The following is a 21,472-nucleotide window of genomic DNA, read 5'->3' on the forward strand; positions in this document are numbered from 1 at the left end:
CACATTTAAGTGATTCGAGGAATAAGTCATAGGGCAAGGAGATGGTTGGCAAACTTCACGGAATTGCCCTTTCCTTCCCTAAAGTGCGATCTCGGAGTTGGTATATTTAGTTAGGGGGGGTGGGGGGGGCAGAACCTGTTTATAGTGTTAAATAATTTTTTTAGCGAATGGCCACGTAACTTTTTTCCCTAGGGAAAAATTCGATTATGTGGCCGTTCGCTATTTTCAAGTTTCATGCATTATGTGTCAAATTTTACATAGTCGCACATATGCACTTTTGGTTTTATAATATAGACCCATTACTAACTATAATTGTACCATTGCCTATCCTGGGAAATGCAATTGTAACAGCAAAATGGTGGTTTACCTTTTATGTTGCATTTCATGTTGGGCTTTTTATTAGGAACGATTTCAGAGAAACTAAAAGAACGTATTAAAGAACATGTTAAAGATCCTAAGAATAGAAGTACTGTAAATGCCCTGTATAGGCATTCTATTGAATGTGAATGTTTAAAAAAAATTACTTTTTATCATTGATAGAGTTTTGGATATTGAAACATGGGAGTAACAGTGAGACCATTTTGGAATGTAGGGAGACAATGTGACAGTTAAGACTGGCTGCTACTAACAAGCCTGGTCTTAACAATTTTTGTTCACTAACTGCCCGCTTAATAATTAGAGCTAGGAAGGTCTAGAACTACTTGTACTAGCTGGTTTATATTATACAAACAAATACTGATTTATAATTTTTCATTTTTTCATCCTCTACTTCTCATACTTTGCATTTCTTCTTTCTTAGATGTACAGAACATTCTGCTTTTACATTAATTGTGGAATGCAGATCTTTGTTTTTTTATTAACTTTTTTATTAACTTTTTATTAACTTTTTTACTAACTTCTCATTAACTTGTAATTTGCTGTTTTATTAACTTAAATTTGCAATTTAGTGTTTTATAACTTAGTTAATTAATTGCTGGATGATCAATTCATTATTTTATGACTGTGTGACTGTTTAAATGGTTTGTGATTGTTTGTGGGTACTCTGATAAAGCCTTCAGGCAAAAGCGTTTAGTGTTCTAGTTTTCAGTTAAAACTTGCCACTAATACGCAGTCCATGGTTCCATTTTTGTTTGTAGCATTTGGTAGGTTTACTTCCTGCTGTTTGTTGGCAACAACTGGGTATGTCAATACTCTTTAGAGGTACTATCGGAAACTTGGTTACAGAGTAGTAGTCCTTTTACTGCAGCACTTAATAGGTACATCACTTATAGAAGAGGCAGTCTGTAGCCTTGAAGGGGAAGAGCAGATTTATACATAACTGAAGATCTGAATGCCAAACATATTGACTTTTTTCCCTCCTTTTGCATCTGGTAGGGCGACCATTATTATTTCTGTATGGATGTTTTGCTGGTAGATTGCAAAGGTTATTTTTGGATGTGTTTATTTTAAGTCTGAACTTGCAGAATCTTTGCTTTCAGGACTTCTGAAATTAAATGAGTACATCCCTTTAACTGAACTGCTCTTAGTTTTGCCACCCATTTGTTTTTTGACTGTCCAGAAATCAGAATGATTGACCATTCGACTGGAAAAAAAAATGTTTAAACTCTGATATTCTGTTTATCAATGCAAACAGAGTGCTGGAGTTTGATAAAACTACAGCTTGGACTGACATTAAAAAACAGTGCTAACACAATGCAGTCACATCCGAGACTGGGGAAAGAAGACATTCTGCCTCCCACTGTCATACCCATTTATGTTACAAAATAGCCATGGAGGTGGGTGGAGTGGCTGGAGAATTGGTGTGAAGGAAATGGGGTTTAGGGGTTTTGCAAGGCGTGTGGCTTTGATCCACCTGCTGTTGAATCCTGTGCCTCCAACCTGACATCTACTCTTTGAGCTCCAGCCTCCATTTGCACACTCCTTCCTCCCACAGGATGGGTACCTGCATCCTCTCTGCATGCTTCATCAAATGCTTGGGTCACCTAGGCTTTAGTTAGGGCTTTATCACAGTGAAGCTCCAGGATTCAGAAAAGCTTAGTGTTTACGCAGAAGAGCTAATTACTATGCAGCAGTTTTTTTTTTACCTAATTTCACAGAATGTGACTGAAGTGACTAGTTATGCATCTTAAGTATATGTTTCTGCACTTAAGTAATCCCACACTATCCACACCGCCTTATCATTTCTTAGAACGTTATACTGAACTTTATTCCGAATGTCACTGGTTCATCATCATATAAGGCAAATAAGAAATGGCAGTTTTGTGGTGACTCTGTGATTAGGAACTCAGTTGATCTAATGTCAAGAATTTTTTAATAGATTGTACTACTTAGTTGTTAGTATGATCAAGTGAATTATACATGTAAGCAAGAAACTGTAAAGGAAAACAAAAAGGGAAAACAGAAGGACATAATCTACTCTTATTTGTACTTGCAGTATTAGTAGGAGTCATGCAGTTTTTTAGCATCATCAGTATCTGATATGTCCTTGAGTGATTTTGCTATATTTTGTACTGTTTTTTATTGTTGGTTGTACATTTTAGTTTACTAGCTATAGTTTTATGATACAGGCTGCCAGATGTTTATTGCAGAGTTTTCCCATTTGTAGTATATTTTTTGTCTGAATAATATTTGTTTACTTATTTATATACATGTATGTGTGTATTTACATATTTGGTATGCTCTGGAGCAGTCATTAGTTGTGTCCTACAGTCTCTCCTTAGTCATCTTATCTGTTATCCTGTGCACTGTCCCCTCACTGATTAGGGTCCCACAAGTAGGGAAGTCCTTACTCTACATACCTGGTGAATGGAGAAAGAGTAATTCATTATGACCAACTGTACTGCCCTCCTGAGAGCAATGAAAGGTTTTTTTATTTTTTGTTATGCTCTACTCACTGTCCCACTCAGTACCTAAGGTGCATATGTCATCCACTTGCCACTGGATTATAGTTCTCAGCCTCCACTAAAGACTTTTAAGTACTGAGCCAAAAGCCCAGTCCCCATCCCCACAAGATGGGTACACTGGCAAAAGTGTTGTTCAGTCCCTACTTCTTCCCTAATAATTCCTCAAGCCTTGAGTCTACATATCAAACACACACTGAGTGGCTCGCAGACAGGTCTCCATCCCTGTGCACCGTGAAGCCAGCTTTTTAAAAAAAATGTTTACATTGAATGGATCTGGAGAGACAAAGGTTTCAAACAGAAGCAGAGACATGGAACTAGAAGTTAATGTGTTACATAATTGCATCTGACAATGAATTTGATTTTAAGAGTCCAGTTACAAAATGCTGAATTTACGATTGATTGTCTTCACTTTGATATCTAGTCAGATCACTGTGCACTGTTTTGGGAAGTTTGTTCTTCCCCCACCATTTTATGGTGGTGGAGTTGGTGCATGTTATTTTGGTGGTATGGGACACAGATGGCTTTGATGTGAGACATAATGGCAGGATAAGGACAGTGGGAAATGGAGTGGTGCATGGGTTATTTCTGGATCCAGTACTTTTCAACAAATTCATTTCATATATATCTATGGGAAAAAAGAACAAGAACAGTGTCTTCAATGGTGATATAACGTTTGATGCTGCAAAGAAAGATATAGTGGGAGTTTGACAAGGATTTAGAGAGGATGACTAAGGGAACTGAAGGGTGGAAGCTGAGGCTCAATGCATAGAAATGCAAAGTAATGTACCAGGGCCATAAGAAATGCAAAGTAATATACCAGGACCACATCAATCCTCTTATGAATTATCAGCTGGAGGGAGTGGACGTCTCTTGACAGCAGAAGAAAAGGAAAATATCTTGTAAATGTTGAACAGAGCTGGACAGGGTCATTGAGAGCAAAATAAGAGGGCAGTAATACAATCATGAGAATGCTGGAGGGAGTGCATTTTCAGAGAGAGAGAGAGAGAGAAAGGGACTCTAGAAGCAAAGAGATAATATTTCCACTTTTCAACCACACCTTAAGTATATTGTGCAGTTCTGGAGTTCATACAAAGAAAGGAACATCAGTCTTTTGGAAGTAAAGCCACCAGAAAGGTACGTGGGATGGAGGAGGAACATACTTCTCAACCTGTCAGTACAAACAGTCTTGACAAAGACAGAAATAATGGGGGGACAAAAGCCCAAAAATAGGGGCAGATTTTAAATATTGCTCCTATAAACTTAGAAAGTTGGTAGAATAACAGGTTTTGAATTATTATGTATTTTCTGGAGGATTTGAAGTCTGAAACTCAAATGTATGTCATTATTTAGTATTATTTACTTACTTCAATTCTCAGTAATTTGCTAGAAAACTACACATTTTATGAGGAACAGACCAAAAATATGAGGCAAAATTCTGGACACTTGAGGAAGTATAAGGAGAAAGGATATGACAGGAAAGCAGAGCTAGAGTTCCTTTAACTAGAGAGATGAAGAGACAGGGACATGATGTGGTTACAGAAAATCGTGTCAGGCAGAACTGAACGATTCCACCTGAATAGGAAGGAGAAAGGGGGGCACAGAGGCAGATTGTAGAGGCCAACTGTTTCCTGGATCTGCACAAGTACTTCTTCATAGGGAGTGTTGTAGATCCAAGAACTTGATTACTAGTTTGGGTGATGGAGAGGGAATCCTGGATAAGACAGAGAAAGGGGAAGGAGGGAGCAGAGGCAGCAGAATGTAGGGATTAAATGCTGTCTAGACTCACTACCTGAATCTGCAGAGCTACTTCTTCAGAGGGTTATCAATCCCAGAAATAGACTGCCAAAATTGATGATGTGGCAGGAGTCTATGGTGGTATTCAAAACAGTATGTTTTGTACCCTCATTTTTATTACCCTGTTCTAATTTCACTTCCTTTCTCTGTCTGTATGCTTATAGGTTCATAGGTTCATAGGTTTATACTAGGCTATCTGCCCTAAGGCATTTATAAGCCTAGCCCAAATTTTTGTGGCTTACGCCACCCCTTATATGAAAAAATACTGTGCCCATTAGTTTGTTGTGCCTCTGTCCAGCAGTGACACAGAGATGATTCCCAGGGTAAACCTACGATCTCCCATCCACAGGTCAAGATTTCTCTTGAACAGAGCCAGCGAGGTGCTCTGCCTCACATGGGCCAGGATTTTATTCCACAGCATAGGGAGTCTCTGAGTGATAAATCTATCCCTCCAGCACGTCCTATTTATATCCGTGCTAAGGTTTAAGTCGCTTGCTCTAGTGGTTTTGGTGGATTTGGATTTTTTGAGGTGGAGCATGTCCATTAATTCCGGGTTGGACATGGCCTTGTATGTCAGGCACATGTCACCTCTGAGCAGACAGTATGCGACTGAATAGAGCTGGAGTTTCTTCAATCTGGCAGCATATGACAGATTTTGGAGTCCCTTTATCCTTTTGGTGAGGAACTTTTGGGGTCTCTCCAATTGCAGATGTCGGGTGAGATACATCCCGAATGGGGCATTGTACTTGATCATTGGTCTGATAAGTGAAGAGTACAGGGGAACAATGACCTCACTAGATCTGGGTGTGAATCCCTTCATGATCAGGTGGGCAATGTAGAAGGTTTTTCTAACCACTTTAGCAACGTGAGTGTCAAAAGAAAGGCCACTGTCAACCTGGGTCCCCAGGTCCCTTATAACCTCTTCTGTGCTTAGTGGATTGCCACCTATACGGTAGCTTGGGGTTGCCTTGTTTTTCCCGAAGGGTATGACTATACATTTTTTGGCATTTAACTTCAGGCCATGGCTCTGGCACCAGCTATCTGTTTCCGTGAGTCCCTTCTGAAGGATATCCGTGTCCGATGCACTTTCCACTATGGCGCCCAGTTTGCAGTCATCTGCAAACTTTGTCAGCCAAAGTCCTCCCATGTTAGCCTGTACTTCTGAGAAGTAGATGCTGAACAATAGGGGGCCAAGGACCGAGCCCTGTGGGACACCACTTGTGACCGGCTTGGAGTCTGACATAGCGCCAGCAACTCTAACCCTGTGGGTTCTGCCCTTAAGCCAGTTTGCAACCCATCTTGTGACATATGGGTTTACATTTAAGCTGGTAAGTTTTTCTACAATACCCGAGTGGGGTATTGTGTCAAAAGCCTTTGCAAGGTCAAGGTAGGCTGTATGGACTGCCTTTCCTCATCAATGGCCTTGGTGACTGTTTCGAAGAAGTCGACCAAGTTCAAAAGGCATGATCTTCCCTTGACGAAGCCAAACTGGGTCGGGTCCAATGTCTGCAAGTCCCCTATATCTTTGGTTATGAGCTCCATTATGATCCTCTCCATAGCTTTGCAGACTAGACTTGTTAAGCTTATGGGGCGGTAATTACCAGGGTCCGTAGAGGCACCGCCTTTGTGGAGTGGGACCACAGTTGCCGTACGCCACTCCTTGGGCACGTATCCTGTGGTAAGGCTGAGATTAAACAGATGCCTTATGTGCGGGTTTAATTCCTCATTTAGCTTGTAGCACACAGCCGGGGACACCATCCGGTCCCATTGATGCTGTGTTTTTAGCTTTAGAGAGAGCAGCTTTCACCTGCGCATTTGAGATGTCTGGGAAGCTACACTCCGCTGGGATAGTTATCTCTCCTTTAGGGGAGAGGGGTGAAGTTTGCACTGAACCTGTCTGCCAGTATGTTGGCAATGTCTGTGGGTTCAGTGATTTTTGTATCATTTTGGACTAATTCTGAGCATATCTGGGAGTTTCCACCCAGGTTCCTAACATAGCTGAAAATGGTCTTATGATTGTCCTTTGAATCCATGGCAATTTTTCTCTCAAAATTGGCCTTAGTTGATTTTATGAGTGCTCGTATTTTTTTACTAATAATGATCAGGGGTGACTTCCCTTTTATGGATTTTGTTCTATCATGTAATAGCTTTCTCCTCTTATTGTAAAGTTTGTTAATGGCTGGGGTCCACCAGACTGGAACCTGTTCTTATCCTTAAGAAACTCTTTAAAATGAGTGACTTTTTCTACACTGTCCTGTCTTCCCTTCCTACTTTTCTAGCAAACCCCTCTACCTCTTCCTCTCTCACCAATTTCCTTCCCATTATTTTTCTTTCAGTGTAGTGCATTTGATATTACATTACTAAACTCTGTCTTGCCTTGTTTTTTGATACTTGAAAACTCTCATAACCAGGTATAACAAAGTTATAACTGCATTCGTATACTCTTATATTACAGCTCTCTCTGCTTGGAGGTCATTTTGGTATGAGAACAGATTATGTCAAGGATAGCAATAGTCTTATATGTGTCAAATGCTTTGTCACCTGTCACTTGACATGTTTTCTGCAGTTGTATTTTTTGCATTTACCATGTAGAACCCCTAAATTTGTGTTTTAAAATTATTAAATCATCAGACATTTTAGCTGTAATTTTAATTAGATTGTCTAGCTTTTCACAAAGTGTTTCAAATGGAGCCATGTTGACAAAAATGTAACATGGAAACAGAAACTATATGGGAAATTTGTCATGGATTAACTAAAAAAGCTGTCACATTCAAGGTAGCCAATCTATAATGGTAGATCTGATTTTTGATATCTGCTTTAGTCATGCATTTGATCACTAGCAAAAATCTTAGTAGTTAGGTTTAAGAAAGCAACAGTTTTTTTTGGCTGGAATGCTACCTCAGCCTTTCCATAAGGACTCGTGATCTACTTCTGTATGAACATCTCAGAAATAATATTTGTTTTAAATACCCCAGAAAATCAACCAAACTTCTTTGAAACTTCACAAGACTGGTCTAAAACAGATGAAACACTAATATGTTACCGTTTAAATGTGTGACGTTTAAAATGTCATATCGCATTGAAATAGCTGGTATGAACCAAGAGCTATAAAACTTAGCAGCTATCATTTTCTGCACAGTTTATTGAATTTGTAAATGACAACGAAAAATAGTATAAATTCTTTTAGTGAATAATGTTAAAATGCAAGGTATTTAGTATATTTTACAGCCATATAAAAGCTATTTTGCGATGTATCTATAACAGAAACTATCAGGCACAATGTATAATTGTGTACAATATGAAAATAATGTGTCAGCCAAATAATCTAATTTTCCTATCTAAAATCAGTGTTAAGCTTTATTACGTGTATGGTCACTGTTACATATACGTTTTTATTTTAATTCTATTTTCCAATCTTGTCATTTCATTAAGTTCCTTCATTTCTTTTACTTTACAATAAAGCTAATTTATTTTATTATTTGTAATAGTTAGATTTGCAAACAGTTTGCACTGCTAATCAGTAAGAAGTCAAACTGACTACAGTAAAAAAAATACTTCTAGAAACTGTGGAAAGTCTTGCAGTCATGATGAGTGCAAAGAACATTTTATTCCATTTGGAACATACTGCACTGCATTCATCCAATGTCATAACAAATTTATATTGTATTGTTGAAGTTTGTAGATAGTAATATTTTTAAGTATTTTATTTGTGTATAACTCCACTTGTATTTGTATTTGTCTATCAATGGCATGTCTGCTTCCATGATCAATAACTTTAGTTTGGTTTTATTTTCATTAAATATTCATTCAAACATTTTAAAACTATATTGCCTACCTGTCTTGTTGCAGTTTCCATATTGGTTAATGTTAATAGTATATTATCTGCAAACAATAATATTTTGGACACATAGTCACCACCAGTCTTAATTCCGTTAACATACTGATCTTGTCTTTTTGAATTTGCCACTGGTTCTATTGCGAAAGCAGAGGTGGTGAATGTAGACATCACTGTTTGGCTGCTTTATTTATTTTAAATTCTCAGAATAAGAACATTCCAAGTTTAACATATGAAACTGTATTGTTGTAATATGTTTTAATAGTGCAAATGAGTAAGGGTATGTCAGTTTATTTTACATAATGACAATTTAATGTGTACTTTAGATAAATCCAACCAGTGACTCAAATGCTTTTTCTTGTATAAACTATTAATTGCTGATTTTTCATTCTTCTGTTGTGCACATCCTGTCAGTGTTCTAATCATTTAAATACTGTACTGATTTTGTCTCTAATTGTAAAACATTTGATCTTCATGTAAGAAAACATTAGTTTCAGTCTGTTTGATAATTACATTCAGTTGTCTTTGGTTCAACATTCAAAAACGAAATGGGTATATAAGATGCATAATAAACAGGATCTTTACCTTGCTTTAATATTTGAGTAGTTGGAGTATATTTCCCTGATCTCACATTGTTGTTCTGAGCATTTAAGGTGACCTTGACCTTTTGCAATAATAAAATAACTTTGGACATCTGAGTGTTTGTTTCTTAGATACCATAATGATGGACGGTTTGATCTGAGCCATAGATTCTCTTGAATATATTCTTGTCCTTCGAAGTCTCATTGAGCACCACAAAGTCCCGTATGTTGCCTTCATAAATGCTGATGTTCATTAGGTGAATTGTGGACACTCTCTCCTGCAAGGCACTTTTATATTCTGACAGGATCCTGGCTTCTGTAAAACACTGTGCTGCAAATGAGCATGGTGCAAACAATTTATGCTTCTCTTTGCCTCAAGGGCATGGGCCTGTTGGAAGCTACAGTTTATATGGTTCCCAGTGCTAGATATTGTATGAGCACTGCAGTGGACTCTGAAGGTACAAGCTGTTAATTCACAGATCTTGTGTTTGTGTCCTGTGATTGTTCTGTTCAACATACTCAAAACCTGCAAGATGCACTTACTTATGGCTGCACACAATGAACCTTACTCTAAACAGACCTTTTCTAGCTCTCATCTTGATTGTGGCTTTCACCATAGATGCCTGAGTGGGAGGACATTATCAGGGGCAGACTGTCCAAGATGTAGACTCACATACAGGGATGAATCTGCACAGTGTTCCAGAAATGAGAGTGGCCCTCCTCCCTCTGTAGGCTCTTCAGGACTTTGTTCTCCAAGGTGCTGTTGTTATCCACACCAACAACATAGTTGTGGTTTGGTCTCTGAATATGTAGGGAGAAAACCCACTGTTGCCCCAAATGCTTGGAGGTCAAGGAGGTCAAGGTAAAGGAATGGACTATGTCTATAAATCAGCCTGTAATCACCATCTACATCCCAAGAGAAGCCAGTTCTTTAGCAGGCCAAACCAATGTCTCTTTACTAATGCCGTATAAGTGGTTTCTCAATCAGTCTGCAGCATGGAAGTTTGTCTATCTCTGAGGGAAGCCTTGCTGTGACTTGTTTGCATATGTGATCAATGGCAAATGAAGCAGTTTCTTCTTCTTTATTTCTTTCTGGGAGAACATCTGCAAGATGCACTTGAGCAGAAATGACCTCAGGGCTCCATTATGCTTTTTATCCCATTTCCTTTGCTCTCCACGTTTTCCCAGAAGGATAAATTGAGCAAAATAAAGGTCATTTATAGGCTTTCGAAGATGGCTGCATACTGATCAGCAGCTTAATTTCAGCTCACCCAGTGTGAAAAAAAAAACTGATAGATGAGGTTCAGTAGCTGTACCTATTTTAGTAAAATTCAGTTATTTACCAAGTACACTGCCTAGATGCCAGCAAAAAAAAACATAGAGAGCCATTCATATCAGCAGAAAGATTTGATCATGATAAAACCTGTGGTAGAAGGGCAAAATATTAAAACTGATGAAAGTAGAGTGTTTGTGGGAAATTATTATTCACCAGACAGAATAGAAGCAAATTTATCCCAGCAGTCAAAATGTCAAGAGGCAGGTGTGAGATTTAAGCTGTCATATTCAACTGTCATCAGAATAATTTTTCCTGTAGGATCAAAGTAATTTTTTATGCATAATAGGCTAAAGAGTAAATACAAAAGATTGTCCAACATAAAGTGAGCCACCAAACAGAAGGGGAGAGTGCTTCTTGTTGTTCTGATAATAAAGCTCATAGAAAGACTTTGCAAGTGAAACATTTCCAGTGTTACAGAGAAGAACAGGAAGAAGGCAAGCAACACTGAAATTAGTTAATAAATGTCAGACTATAAAGAATCAATCACATTGTGAAATATGGCTTTACAAGAAAAGAGGCTGAGAAAGACTGGATTTTTGTTGACTTTGCTAAAATTCTGGTGGCACTGACAGACATATACCACACTTCATGTCATTAATGTTTGAAAGGACCCTAAAAAGAAAAAGAGAGAGAGAGAAAAAAGAGGAAGTAACTATAAGTAAACAATTTTTTGTTAACAGTATTTGTATAAAAGATTTCATAATATAAATTGCGCATTATGTAGTAAAGTATTTGCAGTGATTGTTGTATGTGATAAAGATACTAAAGTAAACAAGTACCTGTTTTTCTTGTTTAGTTTTAAAAAATGTGGCATTACAACGTAAAAGGAGAACAGAGACTGGACAAAAGCAAGTTTAAGTCAATAGGCTATAATCTTGGGCTGTTGGGGTGGAGGATAGGGTGTAAAGGTGCACTGATATAATATGTGTAGAGATGAAATATTTTCTGTTACTTTTACTTAGGTGAATGCTGGGTTAATTCCCTTGGTTTAATCTAATGACAAGTTTTTTTTAGGCAAGTGTTTTTTAAAGAGACCACAATGCAGTGAATAGTTTTCCTTTAGTAAATAAATGTTCAGTGTTAGTCGAGAAGTACAGACTGTTCTTGTGTTTCCATGGAAACAAGCTGACTAAAAGTGAAGGCAATAAATAGAGTGGTCTGGACATTGTTGGATATTGAACAGACTATGAGGGACAAATAAATATGACAATACTTATACTTACTGCTAGAGGAGCACCAATTGTGATAGAAGAGGGAAAAAAGATAATAATTTTAGATTTTTAGTAATGAAGTAAAAATGAGACACTAGCTCTTCCCTGCCTACCTGTTAAAAAGAGAAGAATTTAAGGAATGGGTAGTGAAACTTTATTGAGAGTTACTAGGGAAGATATAAATTTCTTCAGAACTGATAGCTAGTGGGTGGGATGAAATGAAGGTAGAATTTAAAAATGGGGGAAATAAAAGAAAAAAGTACAGTGAAGAAGTAAAAATAATTATTTAGTGGGACTGACAAAGGTCAAAGCATTGCAGAATAAGGAATGTCACAGAAGAAGAAGAGGAGCAAATGCAGACTGCTAAAGAGAAATTAAGGGATTATCTGGATAATATGCATGAATTTAGAAAGATTGCTGTTAAGCAACTGTTTTTTTTATAATAACTCCAAAGCACACCTTTTACACAATGACTTAGGCAACAGAAAGTAGAAAGGGTTGTTGCCAAACTTAGGGAGCCTATTACAAGAAAAATAACCAGTTGTATATCTTGGAAATTTTATGAAAAAGTATATAAAACAGAGGAATTTGGAAATCAAGAGGAAGCACAAATGGAAATATTTGTGGAAAACATAGGTATTCCAAGGTTAGAGGTAGATGAGGCTCAACAATTAACAGTTAAGAGAGGAGGAGATGAGGAAAAAATGGTGATGTATAACTAATTTGCAGGAAGGTCTCCAGGAATATATAGTATTCCTATGGAGGTTTGGAAACTAGGAGGGAAGAAAGTGCTAATGATCTGGAAGATTTTGTTTAATAGTATTTAAAAGGAGGGGAAACATCAACATCCTGGAAGAAAGCTGTGGTAACTGTGATACCAAGATGGTAAAAACCTATCAGACTCACCTTCATATAGGCCCATTTCAATTTTAAATCATTGGTTATAAATGATTTGTGTGTATAATAGCTAAAAGAATAGCACAGGTGTTGTCAAAATTGATAAATATGGATTGATGTGGTTTTGTGAAAGGGAGGCAAACATTTGACAACATTAATAGAACAATGATGATCTAGATGGATGCAGAATGTAAGAACATACTGCTGTTATTGGTGGGTCTTGAAGCAGAGAAAACATTCAACAGAGTAAGTTCAGATTTTATGGGTAGTGCAATGAAAGCATCTGTATTCCCTGACACAGTTAATTAGGAAGATGTATGAGGGATTGGAAGCAAAAATTAAAGTGGGATGGTTCCTGTCTGGTATGTTGTGCCTGAACAGAGGAACCAGGCAGGGGTGCCTCTTTCCCATTTGTTATTTGCATTATATTTATAGCCATTGACAAAGAAAATAAGGGGCTCAGCATTTCAAGGATATAATTGTTATGGCATTCAAGAAATGCTAGCTTTATTTGTAGATGGTATTATTTTGAACCTGATAAAACCAGAAAATGACATCTCAGTGTTGTGGAACATTCTGAGACAGTTTCAAGTCTTTTCAGGATATAAAATTAATGAAGACAAGACAAAGCTTGTAGTTGTAAACTATGCACCCATGCATGAATTGACTCAGCAATACCCCTATCTATGAGGACATTATAAAATGAAATATTTAGGAATATAGTATAAAAAGTATACTGTTATGGCAGCTAAGGATATGTGGGAAGAGAGTAAACAAAAGGTCATACAGAAACTGAGAAACTGGAACCTGTTGTTTATGGATATGGATAGCAATATGCAAGCAGTGAAAATGTTTTAGTCCCTTTAGTTATATGTTCAGGTCAGGCACATTTTATCAACCAGAGGAAAAGCTGGGGACAGAAATTTTAAAGAAAAGTTGAACGATTTTATCTCAGAGGTGAAGATGGCAAGGATCAAGTGGGATAAGATGATCCTTACAATAGAAAAGGTAGATTAGGATTACCTGATTTGAAGGGATATTTTAGAGCTGCACAGTCAAGGCTAATATAGATAGCGCAAGCAGAAAGCTATCATTCAAATTGCAAAGGGATGATGATGAAGCGTGAGGAAATTCAAAAAACAAGGATAGAGCGGGAATTGGGATGCATATCCATAAGGAGAAGAACACTAGCAAAAGAGAATATTTTATTCATAAAGTAGCAGAAAGTATTCTTAGAACTAAACCAACATGAGAATGAAGAAAGGGGGTTCTGCCTTTAAGGATTGCTGCAGTTAGGGTTACAGAGAATAGGCAAGAGGGGGGACTATAATTTAATGGAGAAAACTGGCCAATAAACCAAGGTATTGGGAACAAATATCTTGAGAGGAAAAGATAATAAAATGAGAAGAGGTCAAGAAGATGTTTGGACTGCAGGATAGAAACTGCCTTCCTTATCTGAGATTAATATCAGAGTATAGCAAAGAGAAAGGGTTAGAGGAAGCTTAAGTAAAATACCTTCTCTGGTAGATGTTTTAGTTGAATTTAGAATTGAAGCTACTGTTAAAAAGGAGATAATTAGTGGGACATATAAATATTGCATTATAACTACAGGAATCAATCAGAGAAAGTTAGAAAAGATTGTGAAGAAAGATTATATAAGTAATTTACAAGGAAACATTGGGAGGGCATATGTATGGCTCCCAGATATGCAGCAAAGTCTACAAGATTTAGGATTTTTGCTTGGAAGTGTTTGCATAAGTATTTTTATACCCCAATCATACTCCAAAGACTTTTTCCTTGAGTAGATGGCAAATGTTGGAGGTGTGATGGAGAAGAAAGGAGTAACTGGAAACATATGTTTCGGGAGTGTAATGAGTTGGCAGACTTTAAAAATTCCCTACAGAGTATTCTGTCAGAAATATTGGGTGAGCAAATAGGTGTTACTATGGAAACATTTATTTTTTTAGCTGAGATACAGGATCTGAATTGCTCAGGTATAGTAATGCCTTCTTAGCTTTAATTTTGGTGGCTGCCAAAAAAAACATTACTAGAAGTGGAAATCAAAGTCTATACCAACTGTGTTGGAAGTAGTAAATATTGTAACACAGATAAAATAATCGCAAGTGGGATCTTTAGAAAAGAGTAGGAGCAAATTATATAGAAAAAATAGAAATTGTGGGAAAAGTACATGCAGAATAATGTTTTGGAGGAGGAGTGAGGCTTAAGGAAATAATTGATCAATTTATATAATGTTGGATTGATTATAATTATATAAAAGAACATACGTGATGTATAATGTTTGTAACTCTGAACATGTTAACATGTTGTTTTTTTCTTCTATAAAAATGTATGATTGCTTAGGTCTTAAGTAATAATTTAATAACGGTGTTAAAAATAATACTATTAATCAGTTAAAAAAATAAAGGTCACTTACATAGCCCCATATTTTGTCCTCTGCAAGTTTGTTCTCCTCTGCTGTGTCCTCATTTTCTGGCAAAGCCAGTACACCTGAAGCCCTTCAAAAACCTTTTGACTCCCCATCTAACAAGCCTCACCCAGACCTTCACATGCTGAAGTTAACTGTATGGTCTCTCCAGTTCCAGTTACAACCAGTGACTCTTGTTACCCTGCCAAGGTAGTCTGGATCCTGACTTCTGCCAGAGCCAAATACCAGAAAAATCTATAAATACAAATTGATACATTTTCTTATATTAGATGCTGCCAAAGCTTTGGGTCACTGTACAGCACCTGCACTGTCCATACTAGACTACATGTTCCAGATTTATGAAGGTGGTTTAGGTTACACATCCATTAAAGTCTGTTTAACAGGTCTTCCAGTTTTCATCATGGTGCTGAAATATTATCCCTGGCATCCGTATACATTTTTAAGGCTTTCCTTAAAACAATCATCCTTTTATGCCCTCTCAGAATAGATCCTGCACCTCCTTGGGATTTACACTTTATTTTGGAAGAGTTAACTCTTCTTCTGCTTGGACCAGCCAGTAAAGCAGAATTGAGTATTTTCCTTATTCAGATACTCTTTCTGATGGCCATCACTTTTGCCAGAAGAATGCCTGAGTTGAAAGCCCTATCTGTTACTCTTTCTTACATGGTCTTTCATAACTAATCCAGTTATCTTTTATCCATTCAGGTAGCTACTGAATCAAATGCTTGCTAAGATATTAATCTGCCCTTTTCATTTCCAAATTACTGTAACAAAACAGAATATTTATTGCTTTTTATGGAATTTCCCAGGCAGTTCAGATTTTATTTGAACAGAACTAAATCTATCAGAAAAGATTCTTAGTTCCCTTTTTTCATTTTCAAAATTAAGGAGAGCTCCTGAGATGCTAAGATCAGAATGTATTAAAGTATGTTAACAGAAATACAGAAAACATTTACTTTCTGAACCTAAAGCACTCTCACTCAGGGCAAGTAGCTACCTCTCAAGCATTTCCCAAAAATGCTTTCTTGAATGGTAATTTTATGCAGGATATACATGCATATCTCTGAATACTTTTGCAAGACATTATAAGCTGGATGTTGTTTTCAGGCTTGGTTCATTCTTTGGATCCACAGTCATTAGGATAATGCTTTCTTCAGAAAACCACCCATTAGGGTAAGCTTTGAACTGTCCACTGGTTGATGGGGGTGGACCTGCTGATCCTAGATATGAAAGTTACATTCTTTCCTCAATGTTAGAGTTAGAAAAGCATGTTTACCCTTATCAACATATCCTCCCTCCCTCTCTCTGCATCCATTCAGACAGGCTCTGCTGGAATGTCTTGTACTGCTGTTTCTTATCCAGTTGTTTTTGGTACATTGCCTTAGCCACCAGAGATCTAGAGGTGATCTTTCTTTGCAGAGCATTGTGAGAAAGGAGGCTGCCAGTAGAATGGGAAATTTTCAGATGACAGACTGCCTAAATCCTGTTTGCTTTAGTCTTAATGGCTGGCAGTGATGGACCTGTCCATCTAGCGTTAAATGCATAACTGTCGTCTTAGTTTGTACGGTGTCCCTTTGTCAGCTTACAACGTGAGTTCTGATCAGGTTCTACTACTTTAAGGTTGAAATTTTACAAGTTATAGCCCTTGACAGCTTTACTGCATGCTTACAAAAAGGAAATTTGGTAGCTAAGTTAGGAAACCTGTTTGTGTGGGTATCACTACTTTACTACATTTGCAGACCAACTGTATCACTTCATCTGACTGTACACATTGTAGCATTAGATGGTTTACATGTGAGATAACTTGAACTCTATTTACCTTACTGAAAAGGATTGTGTTGGGATAGTAACAGTGCTACGACTGCCATAAGCTGATGCTACAGATTGTTAATTGTTCCAAATATACTGAAAGAAAATAAGGCAGTTCTTTTGTTTAGTTTAGAGGAACTGGGTTAGGATATAGTGGAATCAAAGTCCAAGGATGAAGGAGCACTTCTTGAACTCCCCAGTTTTAGAGAATAGTGATGCAGACTTCTAAACAATAAATGCCAAGAACAACAGTATTTCTGAATACTCAACTATGTTTATCAGAGTGCTTTTAACAGTTGAATCCTTATAAACATTCTAGTTGTCTCACATGGCACCCAGGGTGCAGATGTTGGCAAATACTGAGTTTTGCATCCTAAAAATTTATTCCTCCCAAACTTAACAAACCAAGATATTATCTAACAAATCATTTAGAACGCAGTGCAAAGAAGCCATCTTTATTTCTAGTTCATAGCCTTAACCGTCCTAGTTTTATTGTATACATTTCTTTATTCACTGTTGCTGTAGTGGGTGCCTTTTGTTCTTCTGAAGCACAAATTTGTATGTAACAAACAGTGTTTTTCAAATATTATGCTTTCTATGATTTGGCTGAAGAAAGACATTTGATTTTTGTGCAGAAATAAGTATTTACTTTTCCTCCGACTAACTGCAACCTCAGCAGTTATTATATTAAGTAGCAGCGGGTCTGACTGGGCACAGTTCCTAGAGAGATGGTGCAGGGAGGCAAACATTGATTTCAGACAGATGTCTGTTTACCATCTTCAGATGACAATTTTCTACATTTTTTCTAGGGGTCAGTACCCCTACACCTCTACATCCCCTTACTATATTATTCTCACTTCGAGGTCAGTACACTTTGGAGAAAGAGGAGTCACTGAGTGGCAGTGTAAAGCTTGTCATGCTACTTTTGTGGAGGCTATGAGATCAAGCCGTTAAGTATTCACGTACTAGCATAAAAATCTTACATGCATCTGAAACAGGCAACTGTTGTACGAAGAACTGAAAATGTGACCTGTTATTTATTACTGTTTCATCACTGGGTAGGTGGGCTAATCTACTGACCTTCTTCAACCATGACCTGAGCTCAAAGAGCAGAAATACATAAGGATCTTACTAATCAGCAGTATTATTTACAGAATAAATAAATGTTAAAATTCACTACATAATAATGCATTCGGTGCAAATAGGATACGATTAAGAAAATTCAGTCAGAGTGCATTCAGAGAAGGACAAACAAAAAAATGCAAGTGAAGATGTGCTTGAAATTGTGCTGAAGAAATTCATCACAATCCCATATGATATGAGTGAAATACTGTAAGCCCTGCTATACAGGTTTCACTATGCTATGTTCCTGAAGTTAAAGTACCTCTGTCTCTGAATTTATTCAGAAGCAAAACTGATATTTTAAACAGGTTTGAAAAAAAAGAGTGTTAGATAGCCTTTAAAGTTTCTTAACTTTCCCAGTGCTAAATGCAAAAATGACACAGTGGTAACTAGTACAGTAGAGGAATGTCCTTTTATTCCAGAGTAACTGTAGTGATTAGACTGTTTAGATTATGTTCCTGTTATGCACAGTAACCAGTGTGAATTTGAGTGACAGATTTCCACATTGGAATTAATAGCACTTCGCAGCATCTTGTCATGTGATGTTAACAGTGAGCTGCGTGAGGAGAGGGAGCCATGTGAATCCATAGAACATGCATGAGTACGTTACTATAAGTCAGAATGTCTGCTTTCCTAGTTGATCACCAAAAACATTGGAATTCATGGTGAACGTTTTCAGTGCTTCTTCCCTTTAAAACTGAACATTCAGTGTTATAAAAGATGGTTGATGTATGATGGGATTTTATTTTCTAATGCATTTAAACCTTCAGTTACCTTGTCACCATATCTGCTGCTGAATGTCCTGTGTTATGAATTGGTGATGCACTGGTTGACATTTGTCTTTAGACTGCTGTTAATAGTGTCTGCATACATAATTGTACAACTCGTCTGCTGAAATGCAGCTTAACAACTTATCTAAACATTCCTGGATGGGACACTTGAAAACGGTCCTGTTCTTGTTATTATACTTACAGATTCAAGAGAAGCATAAATAAATGGTTTGACAGTGAAATGAATCACTCTTGCAAAGTGTGATTTTCCTTTTTTCTTGCTCTTAGAATGGTGGAGAAGGCCAAGAGTGTGGCGAGACAGTTGGTCACAGCAGTCTGAAGCGTTCTCAAAGCCACTTTCCTATCTTAGCCCCAGCTGGACCACAGTTGCTGAAGAGTGGCTTTTGTGTTAAACAAGGAGGTGTGGTAAGTCATTCCCTGTTATATCTGTGGCCCCTGTTCAGTACATTTTTGTTGAGCTTACTCGCTCTTATATCTGTGGTCCCAGTTCAGTTGAGCTTACTTTGAAAATGTGCCAAGTTTTTAATTATGGAGTTCCTTTCTTAACCAGCTGGAACTATGGCCAAGAAGACCATTTTCATCTACAGCCAGCAGGAATAAGTGAAGAAATATAAATTCAAATACAAAATGGCCGTAATACAAGGGAAAAATAAGTCAGTAGTAGATAGGCATAAAAAGTGACACCGACTTCCTGCACTTAACACTTACCATCAAACCTAAGGCATATACATTTTGCAGATTTATATGAATATGATTTAATTTCAGGCAGAGATGTGTTTAAGGCTCTTTGAATGTATTTTGTTTTACAGGTAGAAGTACTAAACAATGCCTTACTGTACTACTGGGTCTGGGTGAGTGTCAAGAAACAGAAAAAAAGAGAGGTAGATGAGATAATGAGGAAAAGCGGATTGTCCTGTCCAGATTGGGTGTCTCTTAAATGTACATGCAGTAAATAATCTTTGAAACGTGAAAGAATAAATGCAAATAAGGGAATATCTTCTAACTGCAGTATTGTGGTATCTCAGAATATTCCCTGTACTCAGGGATTTAGAGGTCTTGAAGTTAGCATTTATATAAATAGAAGGAGTGTGAAGATGCAGCCCTTCTCCTGTGTTAGGCGGTAGGTTGAGATGAAGCCTTCTAACAAAGATGCTTGAAAAGTATGTTTTGCAGTTATTCTGGTTGAATCTTTGCTTGACAGAAAACTGTTTGGATGAGAGATGACTGAGACAGAGAGAGAGAGAGAGTGCATGCTAAGGATAGGTAGTAGTTGAGATATAGAACTGTATCAGTCGAGGAGACATTAGTAGACAGATGCATTCAGGGACAGGTCACTAGCTAGACTTTGTCATGCTCTTTGTGGATTGATAGAAGCATGAAGCAGCTTGCCCCACTCAATAGTGTTTGATGTCTGTCATAGGTAGAAAGTGAGAAGTTGAGATAAGGTAGGAAGGACAAAATTAAGTAATGTAATAAAGTCCGTTTTACGTAAAGGGATCCTGGCCTGAGGGGAGAGAATATGGGAAGTTGAGTAGATGGCTTTTCAGCTGAGCAGCAAGCTTGACTGTTAGCTTATCTGTATGAGAGGTAAAGGGGAGATGGGAGTACAGCCATAGTACTTGGTTCTAATTGGTAATGCTGTGTCATTTCCCTGTGTGCCAGGAGACAGCATTAATCAACTTGGTGGTACCAATTGTGGCCTAGCTTACATACTGAAAAGCACCATCTTTGGCTTAATGGAACTCATCCAGAGTGCTTTGTGATTAGTAATTTGTTTGTAATAAAGTGACAGGTGCTAGTGTGACATGGAGTGATCAGATGTAATTAGTACCACATTATCTGCATAGAAGGTGATGGTGTATTTCAGAGTGTTCTTTGGTGAGAAAGCTGATGAATCCTTGCAGAAGTAAGACAGTAAAGATCTAAGAACAGATGCTTATGGCACTTGTTTTTACAGGGGAATGGATTTGAATAGGGAAGATTCAGTATGTACCTTCAAAGATCTTACTTTAGACAGACAGTGAATTGGGTCATATAGTTAGGTTAGAGTGCATATCTGTAAGCTCCCTAAGAATGAAGGCCTGAGAAACTTAAATAAATGCCTCAGTTAAAATTCACAGAAAAATCTCCCACCAGACTCCCTTGGGTCATGGTTTTGTAAACACGGTCTGTAAGGAGAAAAAGTGCATTAAATGGCACTGTTGCCTTGGTAACATTAAATCTCTCTGTCAAAGAGGATACCGGGTCTATATTAGAACACCGAACATTCAGAATATCGAGTGTTCTAATATCGAACCCTAACAATCGAAAATTCAAAACATCGAACATTCAGAACAATTCGCTATTCCAAAACACATACACACAACACAAGCACACCAAACAAACAGCAATCCACACACATACACCTAAACTCTTACACCTAACCCTACACTAAACTATACATACATCACTAACTATCCACTTACCTTAATCCAAACCCTAACCATAAGGTCCGTCACTATCGCAGTCACCTCACCCGTGCCCTAACCCTAACTCACCTACCCCGCCCTAACCCTCACGTCCACACAATCGCACACTTACCTGAACCCGACCCATAACTTTCCACCAGAGCGCTGAAAATACAGAAGCAACAGAAACAGACAACCAAATTCTTTCCCTAGGAAAAAAATTGGTTTTCTGTTTCTTCGATATTTAAAACGGGTTGATATTAGAACACTCAACATTTTGAATGTTCGGTGCTTTAATAT

The 21,472-nt window shown here is 37.6% G+C and overlaps 1 protein-coding gene across 1 annotated transcript in view; it reads left to right on the top strand.

The window, feature by feature from the left end:
- Window positions 1–21,472, top strand: part of PLEKHA2 (pleckstrin homology domain containing A2) — an 856,672-nt gene that overhangs the window by 617,543 nt on the left and 217,657 nt on the right. The window contains exon 7 of the mRNA XM_044084332.1: window positions 18,993–19,130. Within this exon, the coding sequence (XP_043940267.1) occupies window positions 18,993–19,130 (138 nt within the window). The remainder of the gene's footprint in view (window positions 1–18,992; window positions 19,131–21,472) is intronic.

Source organism: Protopterus annectens, chromosome 9.part0 (genome assembly GCF_019279795.1).
Source record: "Protopterus annectens isolate FY-2018-M chromosome 9.part0, PAN1.0, whole genome shotgun sequence".
Taxonomy (NCBI): domain Eukaryota; kingdom Metazoa; phylum Chordata; order Ceratodontiformes; family Protopteridae; genus Protopterus; species Protopterus annectens.